Source organism: Panicum virgatum, chromosome 1N (genome assembly GCF_016808335.1).
Source record: "Panicum virgatum strain AP13 chromosome 1N, P.virgatum_v5, whole genome shotgun sequence".
NCBI lineage: Eukaryota > Viridiplantae > Streptophyta > Magnoliopsida > Poales > Poaceae > Panicum > Panicum virgatum.
The window spans coordinates 57,539,487-57,566,068 of NC_053145.1; the positions used below are offsets into that span (position 1 = coordinate 57,539,487).

The window sequence follows — 26,582 nt, forward strand, 5'->3', positions numbered from 1 at the left end:
TTTGGGATATAAACTGTTGCAATTTGCGAGTTATACGAATATTACTTTATAGCTGCACACTAAAAACCATTTGAGATGAAGTTTGTTTCCTCTATGTATTTTTAACGTGACAAATATTTTCTTTACACAATATCAACTTATTGGCGTTTCAGTATTTATATTAATGGTCGACCCTCCATTTTTAGCTTCGTCATGGCTACAAAAATAATGGGCCTGATTGTGTCCTCAATCGATGTGCTCAACAGTCAACGCCTCAACCAAACACGCTGATACGGAATTCCGATCTACTCCCCTCCATCATGAAATATGTAAAGCTCCATTTGGAATTTTGGATGTTGATGTTGGAGGACTTGACATTGAATTGGGTTTGATACCAAATCAAACTCAGAATGCGGGGGACGAGGAGGGCAATTTCAGCCAATGCGCTGAGGGAGAGCTCAGCATTCCGGGAAGGGCTGCGCTAGCACGCCGAATGCCGCTAGGTATTGGTCTATTGGAGCAAGTTTTCAATTCCAATTCCAAGATTATCCAACAAACAACTGATATTTTATGCTCCAATATCTACGTCCAAACAGGGTATAAGCCATTTTGGTGTGTCCTAAATCTAACCGTTCTAAGTTTAATCAAAATTATAGAAAAGACTAATAATATTTAAATGTTAAATAAGAATAATTAGATCCATTATGAAATGTATTTTCATAATTTATTTATTTGATGTGTTAGTTACTAATATTCTTCTATACAAATTTATTCAAACTTAGACTATATTAACTTAGGGCAAAACAAATTATCTTGCATTTTAATTTCAGGATTGAGAGAGTAATCCGAAAATACTGACGCACACTTTATTACTCTTCCATAGTTCCATTTATCTTCTCGACCGTCCCTGCCTCTCCCCAATCCATCCACGACCATTTCCGTCAACCACATGGTGTTGACCCGGCCTCAAATAAAAAAAAAAACCACGTGGGCCAAGCTGCGAAATATGAAACATGCAAATCTCGTCATTGGTCTCCCCCCTCTCTCCCGAAGCTCCCAAGATGCGCTCTCTTCCTCCATTAATGTAGCTCCCTCTCGCTTCCCGGCCCGTGCGTGTCTTGCAACTCCAAGAACGTAACCATGTCCTCCTTGCTGCTTCGATCTCCAAGGCCTCGCCTCCTCCTGACCGCCCCGTCGAGCAGACCCCACCTGCCATGTAAAGAACATCTCTTGTTGCCCCGAACGCGGCCAAGGGTGCAGCTCGGCGTGCGCATGGCCGAGACGACGGCCTGGGTCGAGAGTGGCGGTGGGGCGTCACCGGAGACCGGGGTTACTGCGGAGGGAGGCGCGATGATGATGGACGTGGGAAGAGACGACGAACTGCGAGGCCCGTCGCTGGAAGCGAACGGGTGGGCGCACGTGGAGGCGGCGCTGAACTGGATGGTTAGTGCTTCTTGGCAGGAACCTATACTCTCCTCTATTTTTATTTACACTAGAATTAGTCTTACACAATATCACGGGCTTTGCTACGGTATTCCTATCACCTCCTAGGTAATACCTCAAACAAATCACCGCCGTTGATTTTTTTAGAGCATACTGTTTCTTGGATTGCCTGTTATCCATTATCGGAGGCGCGGAAGGGTCCTGCCTACCCAGTTCTTCCGATCCGGTTCTTTCCCAAACGGAAGAAGCATCTCCCGCTCCGAGATTATCGGTCATCGTTAGGCTTTATTTCTTGCGATATCGAAGATGGATTGAGCAGTGTCTCGCGTGGCATTGCCCAGCATTCTACCTGGAAGTCGCCGCCACCCCCTGGTGCGAGCGCCCCTGCATGCCGTCACCTGCGACTGCGAACGCACTGCAGGACCACATCATCTGTTGGCCACCGATGTCCATGAGCGTTGCGCCGCCCGCTGCCGCCGCCAACCGGCGTCCACGGGCGCACGGCGCAGCACTGCCGCTACCTGTGCAGAATCAACAGTTGGCCACCGGCATCCAGTAGCGCTGCGCGACGCCTGCCAGCCACCACCCCATGTCACGTTAGGCCTCCTCCAAAGGTTTTTTTAGAGAAAAGGTTTCCCCCCATTTTACTCAAACGAATAAAACGTTCGCAAGTGTAAGCATCTACGTATTCGAAGCGCGCCCACTATATAGCCAACAAAAGGGAACAGACATCACAGATCATGGGCTACCTCATTAAAACTACAAGCGCCCCGCATCAACGAGTTTGCTGGCAGCACCCCCTGCACCCCCTCAAACGTTGGTGAAGCATCCGTCTGAGGCCAAGTAAGACGCGCAGGTTCTCTCGTCTTTCTGTCCATAGCTTTCGCGATCTCCCCCAAGCGTGCACCTTCCGAGTCCTTGCACAGCACCCTCCATCTTCTTAACATTCCAGCCGCCTTGCTTAGAATCCTCTTCACATCCATCAACACAAGTCCCTGAAAACAAAGAGCATTTCTTATTTTCCAAAGGCTCCAAAGAATAGCAGAGGTGCACATATTAGTAATGTAGTGTTTTTTGCGGCATAGCCACAATTTAGCAATGGAATCAAAGTCCGACAAAGGAGTCTCTAAGATATCCGAACAAACATTCCAAATATTTGCAACAACACAGCAACCAAAGAAGAGATGATTTACAGACTCCGGTTCTGCACAGAAAAGACAAGACTTGTTTTCAACATATCTTCTCTTACTAAGGTTATCCCTAGTAAGGAGTTTATTATTGCTCAGTAACCAGAGAAAAACTTGGATTCTGGGAGGGATATTCAGCTTCCAAACCACAGGGGTGTGGATTGGTTGGACCCCTCTAAAGCTGATAACAGCATAAAGGGATTGGACTGAGTAGATCCCATTGTAATTAAAAGTCCAAACAGCCGAATCTGGTTCCTCAGAAAGGGTGATAGCACTCGTAATACCTAGGATTTCCTCCCACATCCTCATCACATAAGCCGACACGGTTCTCCTAAAAGTGAATTTAAGGTTTATCCCATCCCAACACTCAGCAATTGTGCTCTCTTTCTCATTAACTGAGACATAAAGATGCCAGTATTGGATAGCAAGGCTAGAAGAGCCAAACCATCTATCCTCCCAGAAGCGGACATGTTGACCATTACCAATCTTCCAAGAATAACCCATCTGGGCTGCTTTAACCGCCCATAGAACACCTTTGCAGAAAGGAGAGGAGTTGATGTCAGGGCAGCAGAAGAGGTTAGGGTCATTAACTCTATATTTGAACTCTACAATTTTTTTCCAAAGGGCATTATCACTTAAGTGATACCTAGAAATCCAAGAGGCTAGCAGGCACAAGTTGAAGTTGTGGAGGTCAGGGATGCCCATGCCTCCCACCTCTTTCCTCTGGGAAACAAGCTGCCAGTTGGCAAGATGGTACTTGCCCTCTCCCTCATGGTTATTCCATAAAAAGTGAGTCATTTGGGAGTTAATTGCATCAATAGCCCACTTGGGGAATTTGATTATAGAGAGTAGATAGGTGGGAATGCTAGCTAAACATGATTTCAGAAGGGTTAAATGCCCCCCATAAGAGAGGAGTTTCCCCCTCCACCCAGCTACTCTCTTGATCACTTTGTCAACTACAGGTTGTATGTCTTCTCTTCTGAGCTTGTTAAAGTGAAGGGGCACACCCAGATAAGTAATAGGGAAAGTGCCAACCTTGCAGCAAAAGAGATTGGCAAAGGCATTAAGTTCGTCCTCATCCAACCCTACACCAATCATATCACTCTTCTCATAATTTATTCTCATCCCAAAAAGCTGTTCAAAACAGGCCAGGAGCCATTTAAAATTCCTTGCCTTATCCAAATTTTTTTCCAAGAAAAGCAAGGTGTCATCAGCATATTGCAAGCTAATTACTCCTCCAGGGCACACCTCAGGCATAAGTCCTGAGATCAAGCCCTGCTCACCAGCTTTCATAAGCATCTTGGTGAAGACATCAGCCACTAGGTTGAAAAGGAGGGGGGAGAGGGGGTCCCCTTGCCTCAAGCCTTTTCTAGTTTTAAAATAAACACTGTCCTCATCATTTATTCTAATACAAAGAGAGCCACCCCTCACCACATTCCTAATCCAACCTACCCATTTTTCTCCAAAACCTCGAGATGTCAACATCTCATCCAAAAATTCCCAGCTCACCCTATCGTAGGCCTTCTCATAGTCAAGTTTGAAAATAATGCCACAATCTCATTTTCTATGAACCTCATGTATAATTTCATGGGCTGATACTACACTCTCAAGGATATACCTGCCCTTAATAAAGGCAGATTGATTTGAAGAAATCAGCTTATCACACAACTTGATTAACCTATTGTTCATAGCCTTGGAAAAAAATTTGAAACTGCAATTAAGGAGGCTGATAGGTCTGAATTTCTTCAAAGTTTTGGCATCCATTTCTTTAGGGATAAGAACAATTGAGGCATAATTAAGCCTAGAGAGATTTAACATCCCAGTTTCAAAAGCGGAAAACAGGGCTATTAAATCTAACTTGATAATATCCAAAAAGTGCTGGTAGAATAAAAAGGGGAGGCCATCAGGACCAGGAGCCCCTTCCGCATAAGAGTCAAAAACAGCTAGCTTAATTTCATCTTCAGAGAAGGGTGCCTCCAAAAAGCAGTTATCTGCAGGAGAGACTTTATCCTCCTCCTTCCAGAAGTTGTCCCCTAAAGAGAGACCCAAACTAGCTTCACGACAGAAAAGATTTTTATAATAATCTACTGCTAAATCAAGCATATCCTTAGTACTATCCACCATTCCAGCAGGGCCCTCAAGGGCATTGATATTTTTCTTCCTCTTTCTCTGATTAGCCACTGCCTGAAAGTAGGACGTGTTTCGATCACCTTCTTTGATATCCCTATCTCTAGATCTTTGTTTTGCTTTAATTTCCTCCATTCTCCAAAGGGAATCGAGCTCATAAAGCACTTGTTTCATTTCACTTCTCTCCTCCTCACTTAAAGATCCCTCTTCATACTTCCTATCTAGGAGGTCATATCTACTGAGTAAGGCCTGCTTCTTCTTCCTAACTTCTGCACTAACATTCCAACCCCAACCTTTTAACTTTTTCCTGAGGAGTCTGACCTTAAACTGCCATACCTCCATTGGGTCAAACTGTTGATAAGGGGTGTTCCAGATATTAGCCACCATATCATGGAAACCTTCCAACTGTAGCCACCACTTCTCAAAACGGAAGGGGCTACGTTTTGGTTTGTCATGTACCCCAAAGTTCACCACTAGGGGCACATGATCACTATTTGCCCTTGAGTTAGCCTTAACATTGGCAAGGGGGAATTTCTGGTCAAACAAGGTGTTAACCAGAACTCTATCTAAAGCAACCATAATAGGGCAGTCCTGATTATTTACCCAGGTATAACTTCTTGAGGGGTTTTTTAACTCTATCAGACTCCATTTATTAATCCAGTCATTGAAAGCATCCGACCACCGATGATTAATCATCCCGTTATTTTTCTCAGACTGAAATCTGACAATGTTAAAATCCCCCCCAACCATCATAGGGCCATCCCAGTTATCAAACATAGTACCCAGTTCATCAATGAACTCCTGTTTCCCTTCCTCATAAGCAGAACCATAAACCACTACTAGCTTCCAGACAAAATTGTCAGAAGTATTTCTAACAATCATGGAAACATTAAACTTGTTGGCTTGCCAGCCAATAACTTCCAGCCTACTATCTCTGACCCCAACAAGGACACCACCGGCTGTACCAAGAGCAGGGAGCCAGTGCCAAGAGAAATGAGGGTTAATAGCTTTTAAAAAGGCTTCCTCAAAATTCTCTTTTTTAGTTTCTTGAAAACCAACAAAATCTAGCCTGTTGTCAGTAATAAAATCAGACACACATTGAAGCCTACCAGCCTTATTAAGGCCTCTAATGTTCCAGAAAGCACCTATCATGGGGAAACAATTATTTATTATCTGAGTTCAAGCTCTTGGAAACAATCTGACACCATTGACTGGAGCATTCTCCATCCCCTTTAAGAGGCAGAGTGGCACTCCATTTTACTTCAACTCCATTGAGAGGAGGGAAGTCACTCAGGTTAATGTTATCATCCTCTTTCACAACCATCTGAGAAGGAGCATTAACGTCAACGTCACATTCTAGATTACTAGGGAGAGACAACTCAGGATTACTATCTTTAAAGCTAGTAATTTTCTCCAAGTCTCTACCTTTCATAATCTCAATATTTTCTATAGCTACTTTATTATTGCATCCCATGTTCAGGTCAATTTGATTAGCAATATCATGTAAATGATCATTATCAGAAAAGGCAAAAGAATGACCTGGTTTGCATTTAAATGCCATCTCCAAATTCTTGTATCTAGCCAGTTCCTCAGCTCTCTGCAGGATTGTTTTGCCATTATCCACATACCTTCTTGGTCTAGCATCCTTCTGAATGGGACCCCAAACAGTTTTCCTTTTCTGATTTGCCTCAGCTGGTTTTTCCTTGGCAGCTTCCATAGACACACATTCTGAGAACTCCTCAAGGAGTTGCCTTGCACAGGGCTTGTCAAGGGGTTGATGTGTCATCACATCAGTTTCAACCAAAATATCCTCTTCATCCAGGGCATCCTCTTCATCAGAGTTAGCCAGCTCCATTTATCTCAAGAGAATAGAACAGTCAGTATTGTTATCCCCATCTTTTATCTGATCCATAAAACCCAACCACGCAGCTTGCTGAGAAGAAAGTTCTACAGTAGCTTCGGGATTCATACTTTCTTGCAGCTGATGAAGTTGATCAATCTCCTCTTCATCTCCCATCAGCACTGTCTTGCTTCCCTTTTTAGGGGTAAGCTGCTTTTCAGATGGTATTCCTCTCCCAGAAGCCGAGGACCTAGGCGGTATGGTTTTATCAACATCCATATTTAGGTCACCATCATGTATAGAATCCAAGTCATCCTCCTCTCCATCATCGTCATCAGGTTTGTCATCATCATTTGGGGGGGGCACTCCTCCGGCTTTCCTGCTCAAAACCTTCCACTAGAAATGACACTAGGTAGAGCTGTTTTTTCAGTTCATAGAGCCTTTCTTTAGGGATCTTGCATGGGTTCCTGCAGGCTATCTTGACTCTCACCATCTCAAAAAAGGACTTGAACAGACTTGCCCAGTCTACCTCAATCATTAAGCCAAACCCAGAGGCCATTTGAGCAAAAACTTTCCAGGCACACCACACTGGGGGTACACCCCTGATTTGGACCCAGGTTTCTTGCAATTCACTGTAGGGTTCTAAATTTCCCACCCATTCCAGCACTTCCACCTTGACACCAGGCTTTCTGAGATTGAAAGATGGCAAATTCTTGATATCAGCTACCTTCTTGTGTCCTCCAAAGGTTTTGCCTGCCGGCGATATTGCTGGCTCACGTGGAGGATGCAAGCAATAAAAAAAGAAAAGAAAAAGAAAACGTGGAGTATTAAATGCAGAACGGGGCACCAAAGATAGGAAGCTTTTCGAAAGATGTACCCAATTAGCGATTGCAGGCTCGCTAGCGTGTAGCTTTTTTGTGCTTTCTCTCTTCCACGTCAGAGAAAGTCTAACACAAGCTGGCGATTTCGACCACCGCTGGAGGAGGTTTTAGAAGAAAACAGGTCGTTTTTCTTTAAATTAAAGTGTCAACCTATGTTACGTTCACGTTACGGAAAGAATAAAATAATAAATGGTCGTCAATTTGGTGGAGAAGTAGCAATTGTGTCTGACGCACCCAAGTAGTGACTATAAAGTACAAACGGCCATCATGCACATGAACGTGTGTCACATTTGCATTAGCTAAAACAGTGAAATTATACACTCTATCTGTCACGTTAGATTTTTTTAGTTAGATCTAATAGAAAGTTAGTTCCTATATTATCTCTATATTAGAATTAAAATATATAAATACTACTACCTTCTAGGAGGTAATAATTCATTCTAACTGTCAAGATAAAGATCTATGGTCCATAGTTATTTTGGAGTACCGTAGCAAAGCCCATCAATCACATTACATGTTAATTGATTTTTCAAGCACAAAAATTGTGCGATTCTCTATCTCAAAATAAGTTGGTTGAAGCAGAAAATTTGTTTCACAGCATTCAAATTTTGGCGTATCCACACCGAGCCACAGCCTTAACTATTCCTTAAAACCCTACAAACACACATTTCATCGTGCACATATTTATCTTCGCCGCTATTTTTCTCTTAATTACCCTTATTACACGCATCGTTACAAGACAACAATAAATAAATAATATACTGCCACAAATCAAAATGGCTTTAAAACTGGAGCACATGATTAATGGAGGACAATGCATGAAGTCTTTTTTTTTTCCAAGATTGTAATCTTTCTGAAATTTTTTAAAAGGAAAAGTCCGCTTTACACCCTTGAACTATCACAAAAGTCTGATTTTCAACCTTTAACTATAAAACCGGATAACAAAAGACCATCCAAATATTGAAACCAGGCAAATTTCGCCCTTTAGGTGCTTTTGAAGGTGGTTTTCTATTTTTTGATAATTAAAATATTCAGATTTAAACTAGAAAAATTATAAGTAATTCATTTTAAATAAAAAAGTACAAAATTGGTATAAAAAATTTTCTAAAAATGTAACCTATCTATTGGTATGATACTTTTCCGTTATTCAGATCCAACTTTTTTATTTTCATAATATTTAGTTGCTTGTAATTATGTCTATTATTTTAAAAATGGTACTAGTTTCATATTTTTCCTAATTCAAAATGAATTAGTTTTGATTTTTTAAAGCTAATTAGATTTTTTATTTTAAAAAAAAAATAAAACCACCTTGGAAACCACCCTAAAGGTCAAATTTGCCCGGTTTCAATAATTGGATGGCCTATGTTATCTGATTTTGTAGTTGAAGGTTGAAAATCGGACTTCTACAATCCTAGGGTGTAATTTTTACTTCTCCCTTTTAAAAATAACTCAATGGTGCATCTACATTTAATGAAATTTTTTATCCACTAAAAATTAATGAATTTTTATGACATGGCACTTTTGGATATAAGATAATGATCTTTATAATAAGTTTAATTGGAATTTTTGGCTCTGTACTAATATAAAAAGCTGCCTGCCAGAGCAAATGGCTGGTGGCGGCTGCTTATGTTTTTGCAGGTCTTTGGAAGCGTGATGTAGAAATTATGTGGGTTTTGCTGGGTGCGGCTGCCAGCTACCTGCTTTCACTGATTCTTAAAAGGGTGCTAAACCATGAAAGACCGACAGATTTACGGTCTGATCCTGGGATGCCATCCTCCCATGCACAATCCATCTGCTACGCTGCGACGTTCTTTGTTCTTTCATGTAAGAACTTCAGAAATTTCTCTTTTGCACTGTCTGAACTTGTACTAGAGACAGCTCGAGGATGAAAGTCATTCTCGTTGGGCTGCTCTATTTCGTCTCTTCGTTCTCCTTTTCTCTACGCTTCTCTTTCGATGTAGGATGTCTTGTATGAACTGGAATTTCCGTTGTGAAATGGAAATGGGGTTTCCTCGCGTCAAAAAAAAAAAACTTCCGAAACACTCCAGCGTTCTAACTTATGCTAACCATGATGATACGGCGCTCTCCTGCCAACAGACACACAAAAACAAAGAGCTATTAAGTGTGGTGTGTGGATAACAGCATATCTTCTTTTAGTAATTTTTTGTTGTTTCGCTATGTGCCTCTGCATGCTTATATATATATATATATATATATATATATATATATATATATATATATATATATATATATATATATAAACACGATGAGTAAAACTAAAAAAATATGATAAGCTTATTTTTGCTCAAGATTTTTGCTTCAGATTAAGAAAAATAACTTTTGAAATGTGCAATTCATCTGTTTTGTTTTGAAATGCAGTGTACCACTACCTTGGGACAAACTATCTGACGATGATCCTTGGACCAGCAACTCTATCATTGGCCTTATATCTAGTAAGAATCATGTCCTGCAGACTAAACTCTCACATGTCCAATCATATCCCTGGATGTTGACATTCTCGTATCATCATCATGCTGTAATTTAAGGCGTCAGCTGCAATCTCTAACTCTGGTCCTATCTGCCTGCAGTCATGGCTACGAGTGTCGCGGCGCCTTCACACGCTAAACCAGGTCATGGTGGGCGCTGCTGTAGGATCTGCCTTCAGTGCCCTGTGGTTTGTGCTCTGGCGCTCGCTCGTGCAGGGGGCAGTTGCTTCCTCGCCGTCGGCAAAGATTGCGGCCATCCTCGTATCAGCAGCAACCATTGTCGGCATAAGCGTTCACATGATGGACCATTGGCTCAAGACTGAGTGATTGTACTTCACAGTTGCAGTTGACAACGGATAGGTTTTTCTGAACAGAATGTACTTCAATTTACCTTGTAATATAATTTATCTTTTTTATTTATTTCTACGCATCCAAGTGGAATCTTAATTCCTCAAAAAAAAAGTGGAATCTTAATGTAAGGTTCTGCATGATTGTGATTAGCATCTATATGAAAAATATATTATAAATTTTTATCATTATTTTACTATAATTTTGTGTGATAAAGGTTAATTCATTATTAAATGACATACCCTAGCAAAATAATTATGTATAAATACTAGGATCAAGAATATGCAAGGCTTTGTAGAAAGGCCTGGTTTCCTAAATATTTGGACTTACATACCCTATTCAAACAGATTTACTAATTAAACAGAAATGTAAACTTTAGTGGTCACAATCATCAAGCCATAACTTTTATAAAGGTGGCATAATAATTATTGTTGGGTTCCAAGTTGTGGTGCCCATACAGAATAGAATGTGCTCCACAAGCTCAAAGCTAGGGAATGGGATGTAAAAATGCATTGTATTCTCCAAAAAATCAACCTCGTAAGGTGAAAATGGGAGGGGGTATCTATACCTCTGACCTCGGTTACATGATCCCGGAAATACCCCTACTTGCACACAAAATTCGAAGGATATTCCAGGATAATGGTCATTTCCTAGGGTTGGAGTGTACAAATTAACTACCCCAAAAGATCACGCTTCTTATGAGACCCCGATCTCCGGCTTCAGGTCCACATTTCTCACGTGTTTTCATCTTCGGACAGTCTTGAGGAGCTCCTAGCACCTTTGCAAGTCGCAGATCAATTGTTGTGCCCTTCAATGATCGCCCAATAACCTCCTCCGATCATTGTACAGGAGATCCCCACATGCTGCAGAGCGCCCTTGTTCGGATTTGGAGGTTCCAGAAGTCCTTTGTGCCCTTCATGGAACTCGCCAACGACCTTCGATCTTCCATGTGCTCCACCCTACAACAGGAAATAAGGAAAGAAACCGTCTCCACAGAGGTCAAATCACCGATCGGAGGTTATTTTCATGGTCTCTGTCAATATAACCTTCGACTAGGCACACCAAAGGAGGCAATCCCCAACAATTACTATAGGATGTTTAAGCGAGATCAAGCGATATTCATAATTGAGGAGTGTAGCGATTTGAATTGATTGTACACCCTGCAGGGGATCCCTAATCACACATCACATACGTGTTACCGATAAACCGTACATGGCAACATTTTACGAGGAAGATACTAGACCCTGAACCAAGCTTACCCAGATGCGGGTTTGCACCCCCATGCAGGACGCCACGCCAAATGACCTGATCTCAACACGGGTTTCATGAAACCCCACCAACTTCCCACTTCGAGTGGGGTATAACTTGGCTCAAGAATCTAGATCAACCAAGTTACTTGGGTTACTAGTTCCATTTGTCAGCATGTGATCAGTATGTTCACAGCTTGATCAAGGTTAAACATACCTTAGTTCTTTATTTCTTTCTTTGGAAGTGAGGATAGAGTTAGAACTCGTCTTCCACTCTACACTCAACGACCACCTTACTTGTCAAGCATTTCCTTGATTCAACAGGGTGAACCTTGCACTGGTATGATGACTATCTTTTGCTTTTATAAGGTAGAATATGTTAGACAACTTGGTTTAATCTAAGCTAGTTGATAAGATGGAAAAATGTCCTTAAGCAAAGGAAGTTAGGCATGCATCAAATAGGAAATCAATCAACTCCTAGACCTAATCATACACATGCAAAAACATGAAATAGTGTTAGAAATTAATAAATCAGTAGGTGTAGATGTTATTTCTCAAAAACAAAAATAGTCGGTGTACATGCTCTGGTGCTTGCCTTGATCGACTTCGGGAGGTGGGACCTCGATGGACGGATCTGGATCGTGTTCGACCATGATCACCTCCTCTTCTCCGGCAGAACCTTCAGGCGACAGCTTGATGTACTCGATGTTTATGTCTGTCGCTTCGGGCGCCATTGGTCGTTATGATACGCAGAGACAGTACATGCAAAATATTAGAATTGAATTACAACTTCCCTTCTCTATAAAGTTGTAATCCAACACATAGCTACCCTTCTAAAAACCATAACCACATTTTATCATAATTGTTTAAGCCTTAATAAAATTTTAAACATTTAATTAAGATTATTTGAACTATTCAATTAAGAAAAACCTTAATTTATTATTTATTATTATTCAAATTATTTCTAATAATGGGTTAACAATTATGCAATTTTTATTACAATATGAAATAAGGATTTAAGTATTTAATTAAATACCCTAAGAATAAGGAAAATAAATAAGTAAAACTTTTATATTTTTAATGCATAAAGAAAAATCACACATCCTAATAAAATTAGTATAAAGAATTTTGGATAATTCTAAAATTTATAAAAATTAAAAAAATTGGATTTAAATAAATCTAAAGTACTAATAGCTCGCTCATAGGTTCAGTCAACCTCCTCACTCTTGGTAAGGCAGGGCATATTAGAAATAGTAGTTGTATTTTAGGCAACAAGGTCCTAGGTTTAATTGCTTAAGCACTTATTGTCCGTCCGATTGTTGGAATCAGCTTAGCTAAAAAAGGTAGATCTGGTTGAACTAGTAGAAAGAACACCCTTCTAAGGTGAAGGTATTCCATTGATAAGAAGGAAGAATGCTATATTAGAACTATAGAGAAGCTAGGCCGATGGAAATTGAAAAGAAACATTTTGTCCATCAAGGTACTCACCCCACCAGAACTCGCAATCAAACATAGGGTATCCAAACTAGGAAGGAGCAAACTCGAAGGCATTTGCGGAAGAAAGCAAGCAAAAGCCTACCATTATGCATTGGCAACGAATTTATGTTTGAATCACCTTCTCTTTCCTCTCACAACTTCTTTCACTAAAACCCCCTCCTCCCTCTTTTCTTCTCTCATATAGCCTCCCCCCCTCTACCTTGGTCCGAACCGAGGGCGCATGAGCGGCAACCAGCCGGTGGGCCGCCGATAGCCATTCTGGGTCCACAGACCTCTCCTCTCGTCCCTGCACCACCTAAGCCTTCAAACTCCCATTGCCCTGCCTCTCACCGGCGAGAACATGCTCGCTAATAGCAGCTCGACCACGGTAAACGGTGATAGGCCGCACCGAGGGCCCACGGTCCCGTCCAGCACCAAACACTCAAAGGATCGCGCCACGACTCACAGCTGCACTCAGGAACAACTGGAGCACCTTGCTCCACGGTGGTGTCCGGCCGTTCTTGTGGCAGAACCGCCTAAATTATCCCGGCTCAAGTGCGCAGGCCATCACCATAAAGGCAACATTAGCTTAAACGCACTTCAAACGGAACAATTTTTGGTCTGTCGGGTAACGTCCCGATACAACCACCGATTCTAGGATCGAACAAGCATACCCCGCACGAAGGCGAGTCCAGAGATATTACAACCACAAGTTTTGCATCACAGGTATAAATGTTATTACAAACTAGTTCTAAAACATTATTACAAGTACAAACTTTAAAAAGCAGTTATACAAACCATAACTTTAACTTCAGAGTTTGAAAGCAGCGGAAAGAGACAACGACGGCTACAACACGTCGCAAAAGTATACCAAGCTAGCCCAAGCAAGGTATCACTCGCCATGGTCATTGCCGGCCGAAGACGAATCCCACTCTACGGACCAGCCAGGAGGCAAAGAGCAGGGATAGGTCAAACTAGCGACCTGGTCCTCAAGACTCATACCTGAAAAAGGGTTTCAACAGCAAGGCTGAGTATTCTAATACTCAGCAAGACTTAACCGTCAACGGGTATAAGTAGCCCACTATAACTAGACTATGCAAGGTTTGTGAGGCTCTGGTTTTCCTTTTTGCTGAAAAGCAATAAAGAGTAGATCCTTACTTTCAAGTTTTAGCTTTCAAGATTCTAGTAGATTAACCATTCTATGTAAGCAACTACTATCCAAACATGGTAGAAAAACTAAGCAAACATCAAGATTAATAAATAATATTGTTGCTCTTATTACTCTGTGTGGCAAAGGGATCAAGCAGTCTCATTTCATCGTGAGAGGCGGACGATTCTGAATCGAAATTCAACCTTGCAAGGATAACCTAGCACACACGCTTGAAGCACCGTCGAGTCACTTCTAAGCAACCGTTGACCTTTCTTTCCGGCTTGTGGATAGGGTCACTCTCCCCGACTACAGGGCTCCAAGGTCCACCCGTGCCCGGTCCACCCTTGTCCCTTGAAGTCGTAGTGTTGATCAACAATAACATTTAAAAACCTATCTCTAAAGAGAGAGTGAAAGGTATATCCACTCCCCGGTCCAATCGGCTACTAGGCTTGCCGCGTACCATATTTACGGCATGTGGCTAGTACTTTCAAAAACTTAACCACCGCTACCACACCCCGCGACCTTAGCAAGTTCATCAACACAGACGGGGTCTCACATAAAGTCATGATATCGATCACAACCCCGTCCGTCGTCCTTATATTGATAACAGAAGTAAACAAACAATTCCTATAAAGCTCGCGAGTGACAGGCAATCACTCGACTTTTACCGGTCCTATAAGCTTAGCAAGTAGTCGATCTCGAGTCTAGTGTTCAGTACATAGGTTCCTAGGATCATGCATCTAGGGTTTCAATTCAAATCCTAAGAACTGTAAATGCACAAATAAATAATAACAGTAAATGATAATAATTTGAAATATAGGTTATGTCCGGGGCTTGCCTTCTCGGTAGTTGCTAACTATTTCAGCTCTAGGCTCTTCCGAACTTTGGTTCGGGGCTTCAGTTAGTTCAGCAGTGTTCGCTTGAGCTTCGAGATCACCTCCGACAGATTCCGGGATCAGCTCGTACGTTCCGTCCGATAAGGCAGTCGTGTCTATATGTAATGCAAGAACAACATTATAAACATACATGGGCAATCGTTTATAGAGTAGTTAAATAATAAATTTAACTACACAAGGCATCATGATCAACAGCACAAATGAAGTTGACTAACTTCATAAACAAGTGGGGGTGATTTCCTATACAATTAAGTCATGGTTTGCAAATAAATCAACAACTCAGAGTACAAATAGTAATAAATTCTACCAAAATTACACTAAACAGAACATGAACATACTAAGCTACCCTGCAAAAATCATGCCAAGAAATGTAGCCATTTAATCACAACAAATCATTTATTCAGACAACACCTAGAACAATCTTGAATTATACAGGTCAAACTAAAGCAACGTAGAAGCTCAAAATTTAACAGGAGGTTTACACAGAAAAGGACTAGCTACTGTGAAATGTTCATGATTTTATCTACAGATAATTAATTATGAGAAAATAAACAAAACAGAATAACAGATTATCAAGATTCATTTTTAGCTCCTGTTCTAGCCATGAACTGAGGCTCAAACTTCCTGGACAAGCTAAGATACTCAAGAAGAACATGCAGAAATATTTTCATGATTTATTATGAACAGAAACTATTTAACATAATTAAAGTCTACCAAACAAGGATTAAATCAAAGAAATAGCACCTCATGAGAACTGACCACGAAATTTTTATAGCAAAACTAGTGTCACATGTGTAAACTACCATAAAAATTTCAGAGCAAGACAAGCTTTTAATCATCAGTAAAGAAAAAGACAAAACAATTAGTCTTTAATTACCTAGTGACACAAAACCATTTATACAGCAAAAACTTTCAACAAACAATCATAATATTTTGATTCTACTGCACAAATATTTGTACAAGGACTCCAAAACATCTGAGTTTACATTTTTCTGAATTTCCTATGATTTTCTATGGAATTTCAAAGTTCACTGCAAAAATTACAAAGGAGTCCCTGCTGGCACTATTCATATGAGTCTTGGGCTATGCATAAAACCCCCCGGGTTGTCTTGAATTTGAACCCGAGGTCCTTGGCCGCAGGGGAAGGACAGGGGCGGCTCGGCCGGCCTAAATCCGGCAAGGGGGCTCACCGGAGTTTGGGGGAAAGTGGTGGAGAAGCACCACGGCGTCAAGAGGAACCCGTAGGTGGCTTTGGTTGGAGCAGGGATGGCCGGTGGTGGCTCGTCGGCGTGACAGTGGCAGCGGCGGAGGGGTGGCTCAGCGGTGGCGGCGCTTCGGCGACGGATTGGCGGGGAGAAAGGGCTGGGGAGCTAGAGCGGCTCCTGGCGCACCAGAAGGTGCCCGAAGTTGGGGTAGGGGTAGCCCGTAGCGGGCTGTCCGCGGCGGCCAGGGCACGCCGGCGGCGAGTTGTGGCCGGGGGCGGTGGTCCGGTGAGGGAGAGTGGAAGGGGTGGGGCCGAGGAGACTCAGGGGACCAAGGGGGTTCGATTCAAGGGTCTAACTGGGGAAATGGAGGTTCGAGGTGGGCGCTCCACGGGGGCCGACGAGCGGCGGCGCAAATGGAGGGAAGGGGCGGCGGGATGCTGAAGCAAGGTTCTGCTGAGCGATTCGTTTGGCCGAGAGTGGAAGGAATAGCAAGGAAAAGGGCTCGGGGATGAGCTCGGCCGAGGAGAAGGCGAAATTGGGGACGGCGACGTGCTCCCGTGGGCGGCCGGCGAGGTGGCAGCCGCGCGAAGCTTCGGCGGAGGCGTGGCGAGGGAAGGGAGCTCCAGCGCGAGGGGTAGAGCGGCGGGGAACTCAGGCGCGACGCGTGGAAGCCACGAGGAGCAGGAGGTGGCGCGGGGGCGGCCCTCCACGGCGGGCGGCGCCGCGCTGTCGGTCGGCGGGGGTGAAACAGAGAAACAAGCAGGAGGAAGGAGAAAGAGGATTAGTTTGCAATTTCAGAAAATTCCAGGGACCTGAATGTAAACCAGTGATAACTTTTAATATAGGGCTCAAATGAAAAAAAGTGTCCAACATGAAAGTTGTTCCATTTTTCAAGATCTACAACTTTGATGTTGTGCAAAAATTTATTTGATCAAAGGATAAAGAGCTAATTTTGAAAACATGGAAAGGATTTTGAATTCCAGGAATTTTGTCAAATTCAAGATAATTTCACTTTAACTTTAGACTTAAAAGCAAAATTTGCTGCCATGTAATAAATGCACTAAATTTTACAAAAACACCCTCCACAAAAGCGATAATTGCACACCCTATTCAAATTAACTATAGAAAGGACCTTGCATAAAATCATAATTACACATATAACCTTTATATTTACAAAAAGATCCTTTTTCAAGCAATTCAAGCACATGATGCATAATTTGGTTCTAATTACCCTTAAATTGGCTATTTAAAAACCTTGGGCCGTTACAGTTCTGGTAGTCGGGGCCCAGAACTGGCCAATAGATACCAGTCACACCCTTCTCGCCCCGCACACCTCCTCCCAGACACCCTGAACTCAAGCCAAACCCTAGAACTCCCCCTACTTCACTGACGGCCTCACCTTCACGTCATGGTGGCACAACAGAACAAGAAGAATACGACGACCAACGGCTACAAAGGATGGTTTGTGCTAGAGCTTGCTCCAATGAGGTCGTAGTTTGCGGGTAGTGGCGTGACTAGAAGGAATCGGCGGGAGATGGTTTGAAGGTGGAGAATTTGGGTGAGGTGTGGAGCTCGGGCATGGGGAAATAGAATGGCTGGAGGAAGAAGATGACCTCCCTCCTGGCGGTATTTATTCAAAAAGTTACCACTTCCAGCGATCTACCTCATGCTTCAATCTATGCTGTTTGTCCATGGCTTGATCTGACACGTGCACGTAAAGCCAACGATCAGCACAGATTCAACTCTGCTCAGCTTTGCTCGAGCTCAGCACTGTTCAACTGCTCTTCCACTTTTTTCTTCCGAACCCAAGCTTTTATCCCTATTTTTCTCCAGATTCATTGTGTAGACATCCAAATCTTCCAAAACCAAAGTTGTAATCCCAACATTTCCCTATAATATTTATTTCAGACACAACTACTAATTTGGCCTCTAACTCATCCAAGAACAGCCTTGAATAAGCCAGGTTTAGGCGGTTTTAGGTTTGTTCAGTCAAACGGCCCCAAACCTGCTGATTTGAAGCCAATTATCTCATAATTCTATTTGCAAAGTCAAAAATTTCCCAATTAAAAGTTTTAGATGTGACATTCAGCTACATTTTTCCTTTCATGCACATCTCCTAATTCTGCCTCTAACATAGCTAAAATAGCTATGAATATGACAAGCTCACGCAGTTGTTCGGAATTTCAGACTTCCTTTTTGAACCGAAACTTTTTGAATTTGATTTTGAATCCCTTGCTGACTGTTTCCACACAAACAGATGATACACTTGTAAAGCTTGAACAATCATCTTTCCATTTTGGTACGCAAAATCATTTTATTTAGGTCTAAAGTTGGCTATTTTCACTATTTTTCATACTTAGCACAATCTTCTAAATCCTTAGGCTGAACAGTGGTTGATCCACAATTTGGAAGCTTTCAAACCCAATCATAGTTTCATTCACACCTCCCAAACTCAATTCCATTGCATAGTGTACATTTTTGCACTATGTTTTTATGTTGACTAAATGTTGACTCCATTTCTTTTTCTTCTCCTCATTCCATCTCTTTAACCCTAACCACAATTTCTTTTTATGTTGTTACAGCGGATGGGTGGGGGCGAAGGCAGAGACCAGGCGGGCGACATGCGACGGAGGCGAGGTGGATGGCAAATGACAGTTGTTGTTTTTTTTTGGCGGTGGCGGGGATGGGAGGGGTCTCTCCATCTATTCTTATCAGGAGAGGTCCCTCCATCTAGTTGACAATACATAGTTATGCATCAACTACATGATCATTAATCCGACCCTCACAAAAAAGGCAATCGAATTTGTATCAAGCCTTGCATGACTGGAGAGGATATATATATATATATATCGCATATGCTAAAATCGGCCAATCCATCGCCTGAAGCTGAAAAATGGGCCACAAGAGACGATCAGCCCAATAGTACTTGGTGGGAGTAGCGCAATAGCTACTTTGGCTAACGACAGCTAAGTAGCCTATCAGGGCGAGCTGACCAACAGTGTTAGGCTAGCTTTTTTTTATTATTCTAGCAGCTAACTGCTTGAGAAAGCAAACGACAACATTATTTTTTTTCTTTATCTTTTCTTCTAAGTTTATTTATTTTATTTTTTCTTATCCATTATTGTTTCTTAGTTTCTAGCGTCGTTACTAGATTAACCAGCAACGATGCCAGAAAAATGCCGACGGGTAACAGAATCTCACGAAAGAATCCGCAAGCATACGGATACCGTTGTAACTTTCACCTTAGAGTATTCTAAGGGTTATCGATTCTAGGGGAATGTGAGCACGGTATCTAAGGTTCTGGCTCAACCAAGGACACAGCACCGGCAGGATCAAAGGGGTAGAGAGGACTACTCAGAATCAAGGTAAGATCAGACTAAGAATCAGCTGTAAATGTTGGGCGACGGCTTCGTCTGGTTAGACCAGAAGTTCCGTCATAAGGTTTTCATCATGCAACCGAATGTGGAGGATTACGATGGCACTAAACAGGGATGTCACCACCTGCAGGCCACCTCTAAAAATCATGGGAGGCACAACAATCAAATGGTAAAGTCTAGCCTAGGCACCACGCCTACACTATCGTTTACTAGCTCTAGTCTCGGCCAAGAACATCCGTCTCTATCAGGAGTCTTAGACTAGAGATAACTAGTATATACTAGTAGACACTCAATCCAGTAAACAGCATGAACTTCTAAACGAACTTGTAGGATATTATGAAACTGAGATAGTCACGAACTCTTACAGACTGTGAACTTACAAATTTATAAGCATCTGTCGAGATACAAGCAGAGAAGAGTGCCGACAAGCCCGACACTTCCCCTGACTTCTCTTCACTCTCTCCCTATTTCTCCTTGACCTCCTAGGCTGCCTAAGCTCCTAGGAAGAACTCAAAGCTCCAAGTGAAGGATGAGAGGAGGAGTGTGAGATGTGTTTGTCCTATTCTAGCCACCCACCCTCTCATATTTATAGGAGGAGCAAAGGGGCTTCTCACGGCAGAATCAACAGGTGAGGCACCTCAAACTGACCTAAGGAAGCTTCCTAGAACCTATTGGCCATGTCTGGAGGTCGGTAGCTGGGCCCGCCAGTCGGCCGGCCACTATGGGCCCCACCACTGGCCACCGCCTTTGGCCAGGAAGCTTCCTGGTAGGTCCCTTTGGTCTTGCCACATGCCTGAGCTTTTAGAACGTCAGTTGTCTTGCTCTGCTGGGCCCTTTGATCCATGTGATGATACGTGTTGCGCTCTGATTCGTCGAACTTTTGTGCCTCGGATCATGACCTGCCATCTAGCTCCATTTTAACCTCAATTTCACCTGCATACATTCTCAAACCAACACTTGTGGAATTTGTTAATAAATAAGCCTATGCTACCATAATTCCCACTTTAAAGTATGGTTTTCATGCCAGAGTTGACGGTCAAAACGGGTCGAATTAGACCGTCAACCATAGTTATTATGACCGGGCCGGCAATCGAACCGCTAGTGTGCTCGATTCATTGGTCTGACCGGTTGAATCACCGGTTCAAAATGGTTCAAATAGATTAAGTTTAAGCATATAACACAAAGCACAAAGTGGTGTAGTGGTAACCACCTGAGGTGGAAACAAAGAGTGCAGGGTTCGAATCCCTCTTCCGCCCACTTTTGCCCATTTAATACCCCGCAAGCGCCCCTCTGCTCCACGTTCCTCTCCCTCTTCCGCCCACTTTTGCCCATTTAATACCCCGCAGGCGCCCCTCTACTTCACGTTCTGAAGGACCGAAGCCGGCGACCAGAGGGGGGGTGAATGAGAGCCGATCAAAATTTCTTCGAAATTTCAAAGCCGTCGGCCGATGTCCCAAAGTCACCGCAAACCCTCAAACCGAGATCAGTGAGAATAACTATGGATAAGCAATCTCAACTCCGAAAACTCGGATCGCAACGTGGAAGCAAAAGTGTGAGAACCAACTCAAAACGAAGCAGCTCAGGCACTGACCGGTCTGACCGGTATAGAAGACCGGTCTGACCGGTCAAGCAGTTCAAAAACAGGCAGACCGGTCTCTCCAACCGATCTGACCGGTGGCGTCTAGAAAACCTCAAAAAATTAGTTCCAAATCGTGAATCGAGATCAAATCGCGTCCAAATCGGATGAAACGTGGAAGATAGCTTCGTTCTTACCCCAAGAGTGTATCCCCAAGAAATCTCACCCTAAAGATATCCATAGCACGAGAATTTCGGGATGAGATCAAAGGGGGTGGGGTTTTCTCTAGTCTCCAAGAAATCGAATTTGGACGGGCTAGTGATTCCAGAGGGTTCAAGAACAAAATAGAGGTATGGGAATCACGGCAAAGAACTCGTGGACTCCTCGCAATCAAGCGCACCAAAAACAAAATCGAAATTTCATCAAACAAGTCACAAAACGAGGAGATGGATTGATCCAAACCGCCCAGAGGGCACGAGGAGGTTAGGGCCTCCTTTCCCAATCAAATCCACAAGAGTTCTCACACAAACAACATTCAAATCTACCCTAGAGAGATGAACAGAGGGAGAGGAACACAGAGGCGGCGGCCTGGGAGTAGAGACAATTCACGGACGCAATTACAAAAGCCGCCCTTAACCTAACACAAGTGAAGGGGTATTTATACCCGCGGGACTGGTCAGACCGGTACGCTGGACCGGTCAGACCGGTCAGACCGGTCAGACCGGTTGGCCTGCAGCACCTCCTGTACACGATCTCATCCGACGGCCGAGGTTCTTTCTTCGAAACGAAGTCTTCTCCGCGATGCCGCCGTCTTGATGAAGATCCAGTCCGCAGTTTTGGAGGGTCCGCGAAACCCAGGTAGGTGACCGGTTTTGAGAAAACCGCCAAAACCTCACGCGCGTGAAGATTCCTGCTTCCGCGCCGTGGCCCTAGACGCCGTTCCCGCCTCGGCCTTCTGACGGCCCTAGACGCCGCCCGACGCCCGTCGCCTCCGTCAGTCCCGAGACCGACGCCCGTGCCTCCACGACTTGGCGTCTTCAACCGCCGTCCGCCTCCTTGGTTTTGTGGCGCAAACCAAGAAACCCGCCTTCCGTCGCCGCTTGCGCCCTCGATCTAGGAGTGGACGCCACAGCTGCCGCCCGGTCCGAGCTCCGGTCCCGGCTGCCCTTCACCGCCGTCCATCGCACGGTCCATCGGCCACAGCACCTCCACGGCAGCTCCCCGTCGACACTCGACGCCCGTGTACCTGCAATCCAAAGACCAAGCGCACAATCACACCGCACGGTTAACAATTCACTCATCACAAGTAGGATAGAGTACTCTCGTTCCTCTCCCTAGCTCGGCTCATGGCCAGTTTTCCCATTTAATACCCCGCAGGCGCCCCTCTGCTTCACGTTCCTCTCCCTGGCTCGGCTCATGGTCAGTTTTCTTCGATTCAAATGAATAAAAACCATTCGATTTTCTGTAAAAACCGCCGGTTCAACCAGTCCAGTCCAGTCCGGTCCTAATAACTGGGCCGTCAACACTTAGCCGAGGCTCCAAGCGAGTTTGATCATTATTATATTTTTTCTCTTTTATTATTTCTTTCAACTTTCATTTTCCTTTCTTCCCCCTCTAATTCTGTGTATATTCATTTCTTTCTTTCTTTCTTTCTTTGTATTTATTTATTATTTCCCAATTTATTTTTCTTATACTTTTCATTTTTAATTTTTTGTAATTATTTATGTATTTATTACTTGTTTATTTTTCTTGTTATTTATCTTTCTTGCCTCAACTAGACTAGTTGTTTTTTGTTTTTACTTTTTCTTGTTAATTATCTTCTTCTTCATTTCCATTTTTTCTTTTGTATTTTTAATATTTTATTTTTATTATAATCCTTTGATGTATATTATCTATATTTTTCTCAATTTCTTTCCTTATTTATTTCAAAAATCATATAATATATCCTTCAAGTCAAAGTTTCTTTTATCATACCATGCTAATTTGTTCTAGTTGTGATTGATTGGTTAGTGCGAAAATAACTTATTTACTTTATATACTAACTAATTCAATATCTATTCATATTCTACTTCCCAAAAAAATAATTTAATTTGCAACATGAATGTGTTGGTTATTCATGTTAAATTATTTTTCTTGTGTAACTTATTTGTTCGTGATGTCAAATTATTTATTCCTTCTATGGATTAAATTGTTCGGTGATATTAACTCATTTGTTCGCGATATTTATTTTCCATTATTTATCCTATACAATCTCGCTGTCTAATATTTTGTTCATTGTATATTATTATTTATTCACTATGTTTAATTTTTTGTTAAAATAATTATTTATTCTTAAGATTTGAAAGTAATTATTTAATATTAAAGATATTTTTAATAAATATTATGCATACATAGGCAAGTGTGTTCTTCTTTTGAAGATCGTTTAATAAGATAAATAATGGTGTAATTCAAATTTAATCTGGATACTTGGTTTGATAGTCATAGCTTTATATCAGATTTTCGTGAATGTGGGTAATAGCAAAGAGAATCTATACATGCATAAAAGAGAATCTATACATGCATACTTGGTTTGTTATATTTTCCACTCTTTAGTTTTGCCTGTTTGCAAGTCTCCAAGCTTTGCTTGTTTTGTCCTCCGTCCTCCTCCCAGGCTCCCACTCCCAACCTCTCCTCCAATCGTCCCAGGGCCTAACAAGGCGTCAAGACGTCAACCACAGCAAGGGCAACCTGCCAAACACAACAATCCATCGAAACCCAGACAAACTCCCTAGTCCCTAATCCCTCCCGTCCTCTGGAGCCGTCGAGATGCTCCCTTCCTCCATTGGCCAAGCTCCCGCCGCGCCGTCTCGCGCCCGCCGCTCGCCGCTCCAAGAGCATGCCCTGCTTGCTGCTTGCTGCTCCGTTGCCTCGTCTCTGTCTAATCACCTCACCGCGTCGGCCACCGCGCTGCTGCAAAGATGCAGTTCTTGATGCCCCGGACCGGAGGCGGCAAAGGCTGCGGCGGCTTGGCTTGCGCATGGCCGAGATGGCCAGGGCTGGGAGCGGCGGGGAGCCGTCGCCGGAGGTCGGGGTTTCCGTGGAGTGTGAGGGGAGGAGTCGCCCGGTCCGGGAATGGAGGCAAGCCGGTGGGTGTTAGTTTTTCTAGGTATCTAGCAAATTCCTTGTATACTATTAAAAATTATAGCTATCATCTCAATGCTATTAAAATTAAATGATTATTCAGTGCCATCTGTTATAATTTTTCATTTCCTATATGGCATTTCCGTCGCAATACAATTATATCACTGTTCAGTGTAAGGTGAAAAGACAAAATTACCACTAGATTAAATATAATAAATATTTCTCTGTTATGATAAAATTACCAACAACTCATCTCAGTCTCATCTGCAGTCCTCCAACGGCGAGTTTGACGATTTCTCCTCCTGCACACAGGCACACGCGCTGTGTCGTGAGTCGTGCTGGTGCCTGGTGCAGCTGACGAACTCTGACAGTGCACGGCGGCTGGCCCGCGACACGAGGGAGCTCCACGTTGCCCCTACTGTTCTTCACTCCGGCGACGAAACCTTTTTTTAAGAAAAGGAGAAGCTCCCCGTCCAAGCGTCAGCCTCGTTGGCCACAGCTGCCTGCCGGGACTCCGCGACGTCCTTGGAACGGCGGCCAGCGCCTCCGCTCCGCCACGGCTGATGTGTCCGTCGAGCCCGAATGCCCGATGCGGCGCCTGCGCGAGGGGCTGCGCTCGATCTGGAGCACGCCCGTCGACACTTGGGACTTGGGAGCGGATGGCGTGCCTGGGAGCGGTGGTGGCTGGCGATTTTTGGTCTACTGGTGGCTGGAATTTGGAGAAAATGAGGAAGGAAGATGAGATATGGCCAGGATTGAGGTCTGAGCATAATTCTTCGGAGGGTAAAAAGGAAGAACCAAGTTGAACATTACTTGGTTTGAGGTGTTAGTGTGGGTATTCTGTTAAGTGTAATGGCCATAACATACAAGGGATGGAAAATTGGCTCCGTTTCGTTACTCTCTAGAATTCCCTAGAACAGACTTTGACCGCTAATTACGGTGTCGAATAAAGCCAGTTTACATAATCAACTCCAGAACCCTTGTGTTAGGAATCCTAACGAGGCATTTGATCGCGCGATTAAAAGATGGTTATTGCTACACCACTGTAGCATTCGTCGCGAAAAATTACACTCATTTCTGAAAAAAATTTGCAAATAGATTTTATTTAATACTTCATGAGGAGCCTAGAAGACGTATTCTAGGCCTAGAATGCAACCAAACAAGGTCATTATAATTGATGGTATTGAAAGGATCAGGTAAATTTTAATTGCATAGAAGGGATGGCTATAATTTTCAATACCGTACATGGAATTTACTACATCAGCTATGGATGTTCTTAACTGCCTGTTTTGGCACCAGCAACGCTGCAATTGTAAACTTTAACGGCAGCTATAGTGATTATGCCTTGCACTGCCCACTACCGCAGCAGCAGTTGCTGCGAAACCAAGCAGCCGAACGGTTCAAAAGACTAGTCTGACTGTCTGACTTCATATGTAGAAATAGAATTATGCAACCCGAAAGATTTTGAGATTTGTATTTGTTTTACAATAGTTTTAGGACATGCAGATGAGCTTAGTCCTTAGTAGACTATGAAACTTCCTTATTTCAGATCCCAAAAGGTGAAACAGGCCGCCTTTATTTGCTAAGGTCTTAAAAATATCTCCAACTCCAGTGATAATGGATAACATTCTTTTCTAGTTAGCATTTTATTTGTGACCATCCGGCATTGTTTTTCTTCCTATTTTTTTTCCCTCCCCCCGCGACCCCACCCTCAATGTTGCTTCTTTACCCGTGGGCTCCCCTTCTCTGTTGCTTTCTTTGTCCCCTTCTATGTTGGCATGTTGCTCCTTTACCTGTGCGCTCCTCCCCTTCCACGTGGGTGCCTAGCGATGCTTGGAGGTGAACGACCTTGGTGTCCGGATGACGGATGGTGACGAAGAAGCTCGGGGATCATGGGAAGTGGAAATGACCTAGGTTTGTTTGTTGCTAATATTTTTCCCTCCCGGTTTTTTTTAACGTGCAGAATATTTTCTTTACACAATATCAACTGATTGCGCTTCGGTATTTATTAGTAGTCGACCCTCCATTTTTAGCTTTTTTTAGATAAAGGAATATATTAAGTATATTCCAGCCGGTATCGATTGATACATATAGTTGTTCGAAAACACAACCACACCGCACAATGCGTCTGAACAAAAACAAAACAGAGTAGCAAAAGTAAGATTAAAACGTGCTTAAACATAAGCAATCCGATTAATAAAAGGCCATCCATTCGACGCGCAAAGCACTTAAGTGCGCGGCACC

At 43.1% G+C, this 26,582-nt stretch overlaps 1 protein-coding gene and 1 long non-coding RNA gene across 2 annotated transcripts; both read left to right on the top strand.

Moving 5' to 3' along the window:
* The first annotated feature begins 1,031 nt into the window (after positions 1-1,031).
* LOC120656943 (lipid phosphate phosphatase epsilon 2, chloroplastic-like) lies at positions 1,032-10,443 on the top strand. Its single transcript, XM_039935185.1, has 4 exons — positions 1,032-1,422; positions 9,059-9,281; positions 9,837-9,910; positions 10,046-10,443. Exons 1-4 carry the CDS (start codon positions 1,120-1,122, stop codon positions 10,268-10,270), a joined length of 825 nt encoding a protein of 274 aa, XP_039791119.1. The 5' UTR covers positions 1,032-1,119; the 3' UTR covers positions 10,271-10,443.
* A 13,401-nt stretch (positions 10,444-23,844) lies between these two features.
* Positions 23,845-25,307, top strand: LOC120656945. The gene is made up of 2 exons (XR_005668045.1): positions 23,845-24,343; positions 24,609-25,307. It is a non-coding gene; the product is annotated as an uncharacterized LOC120656945 (long non-coding RNA).
* The last annotated feature ends 1,275 nt before the right edge of the window (positions 25,308-26,582 follow it).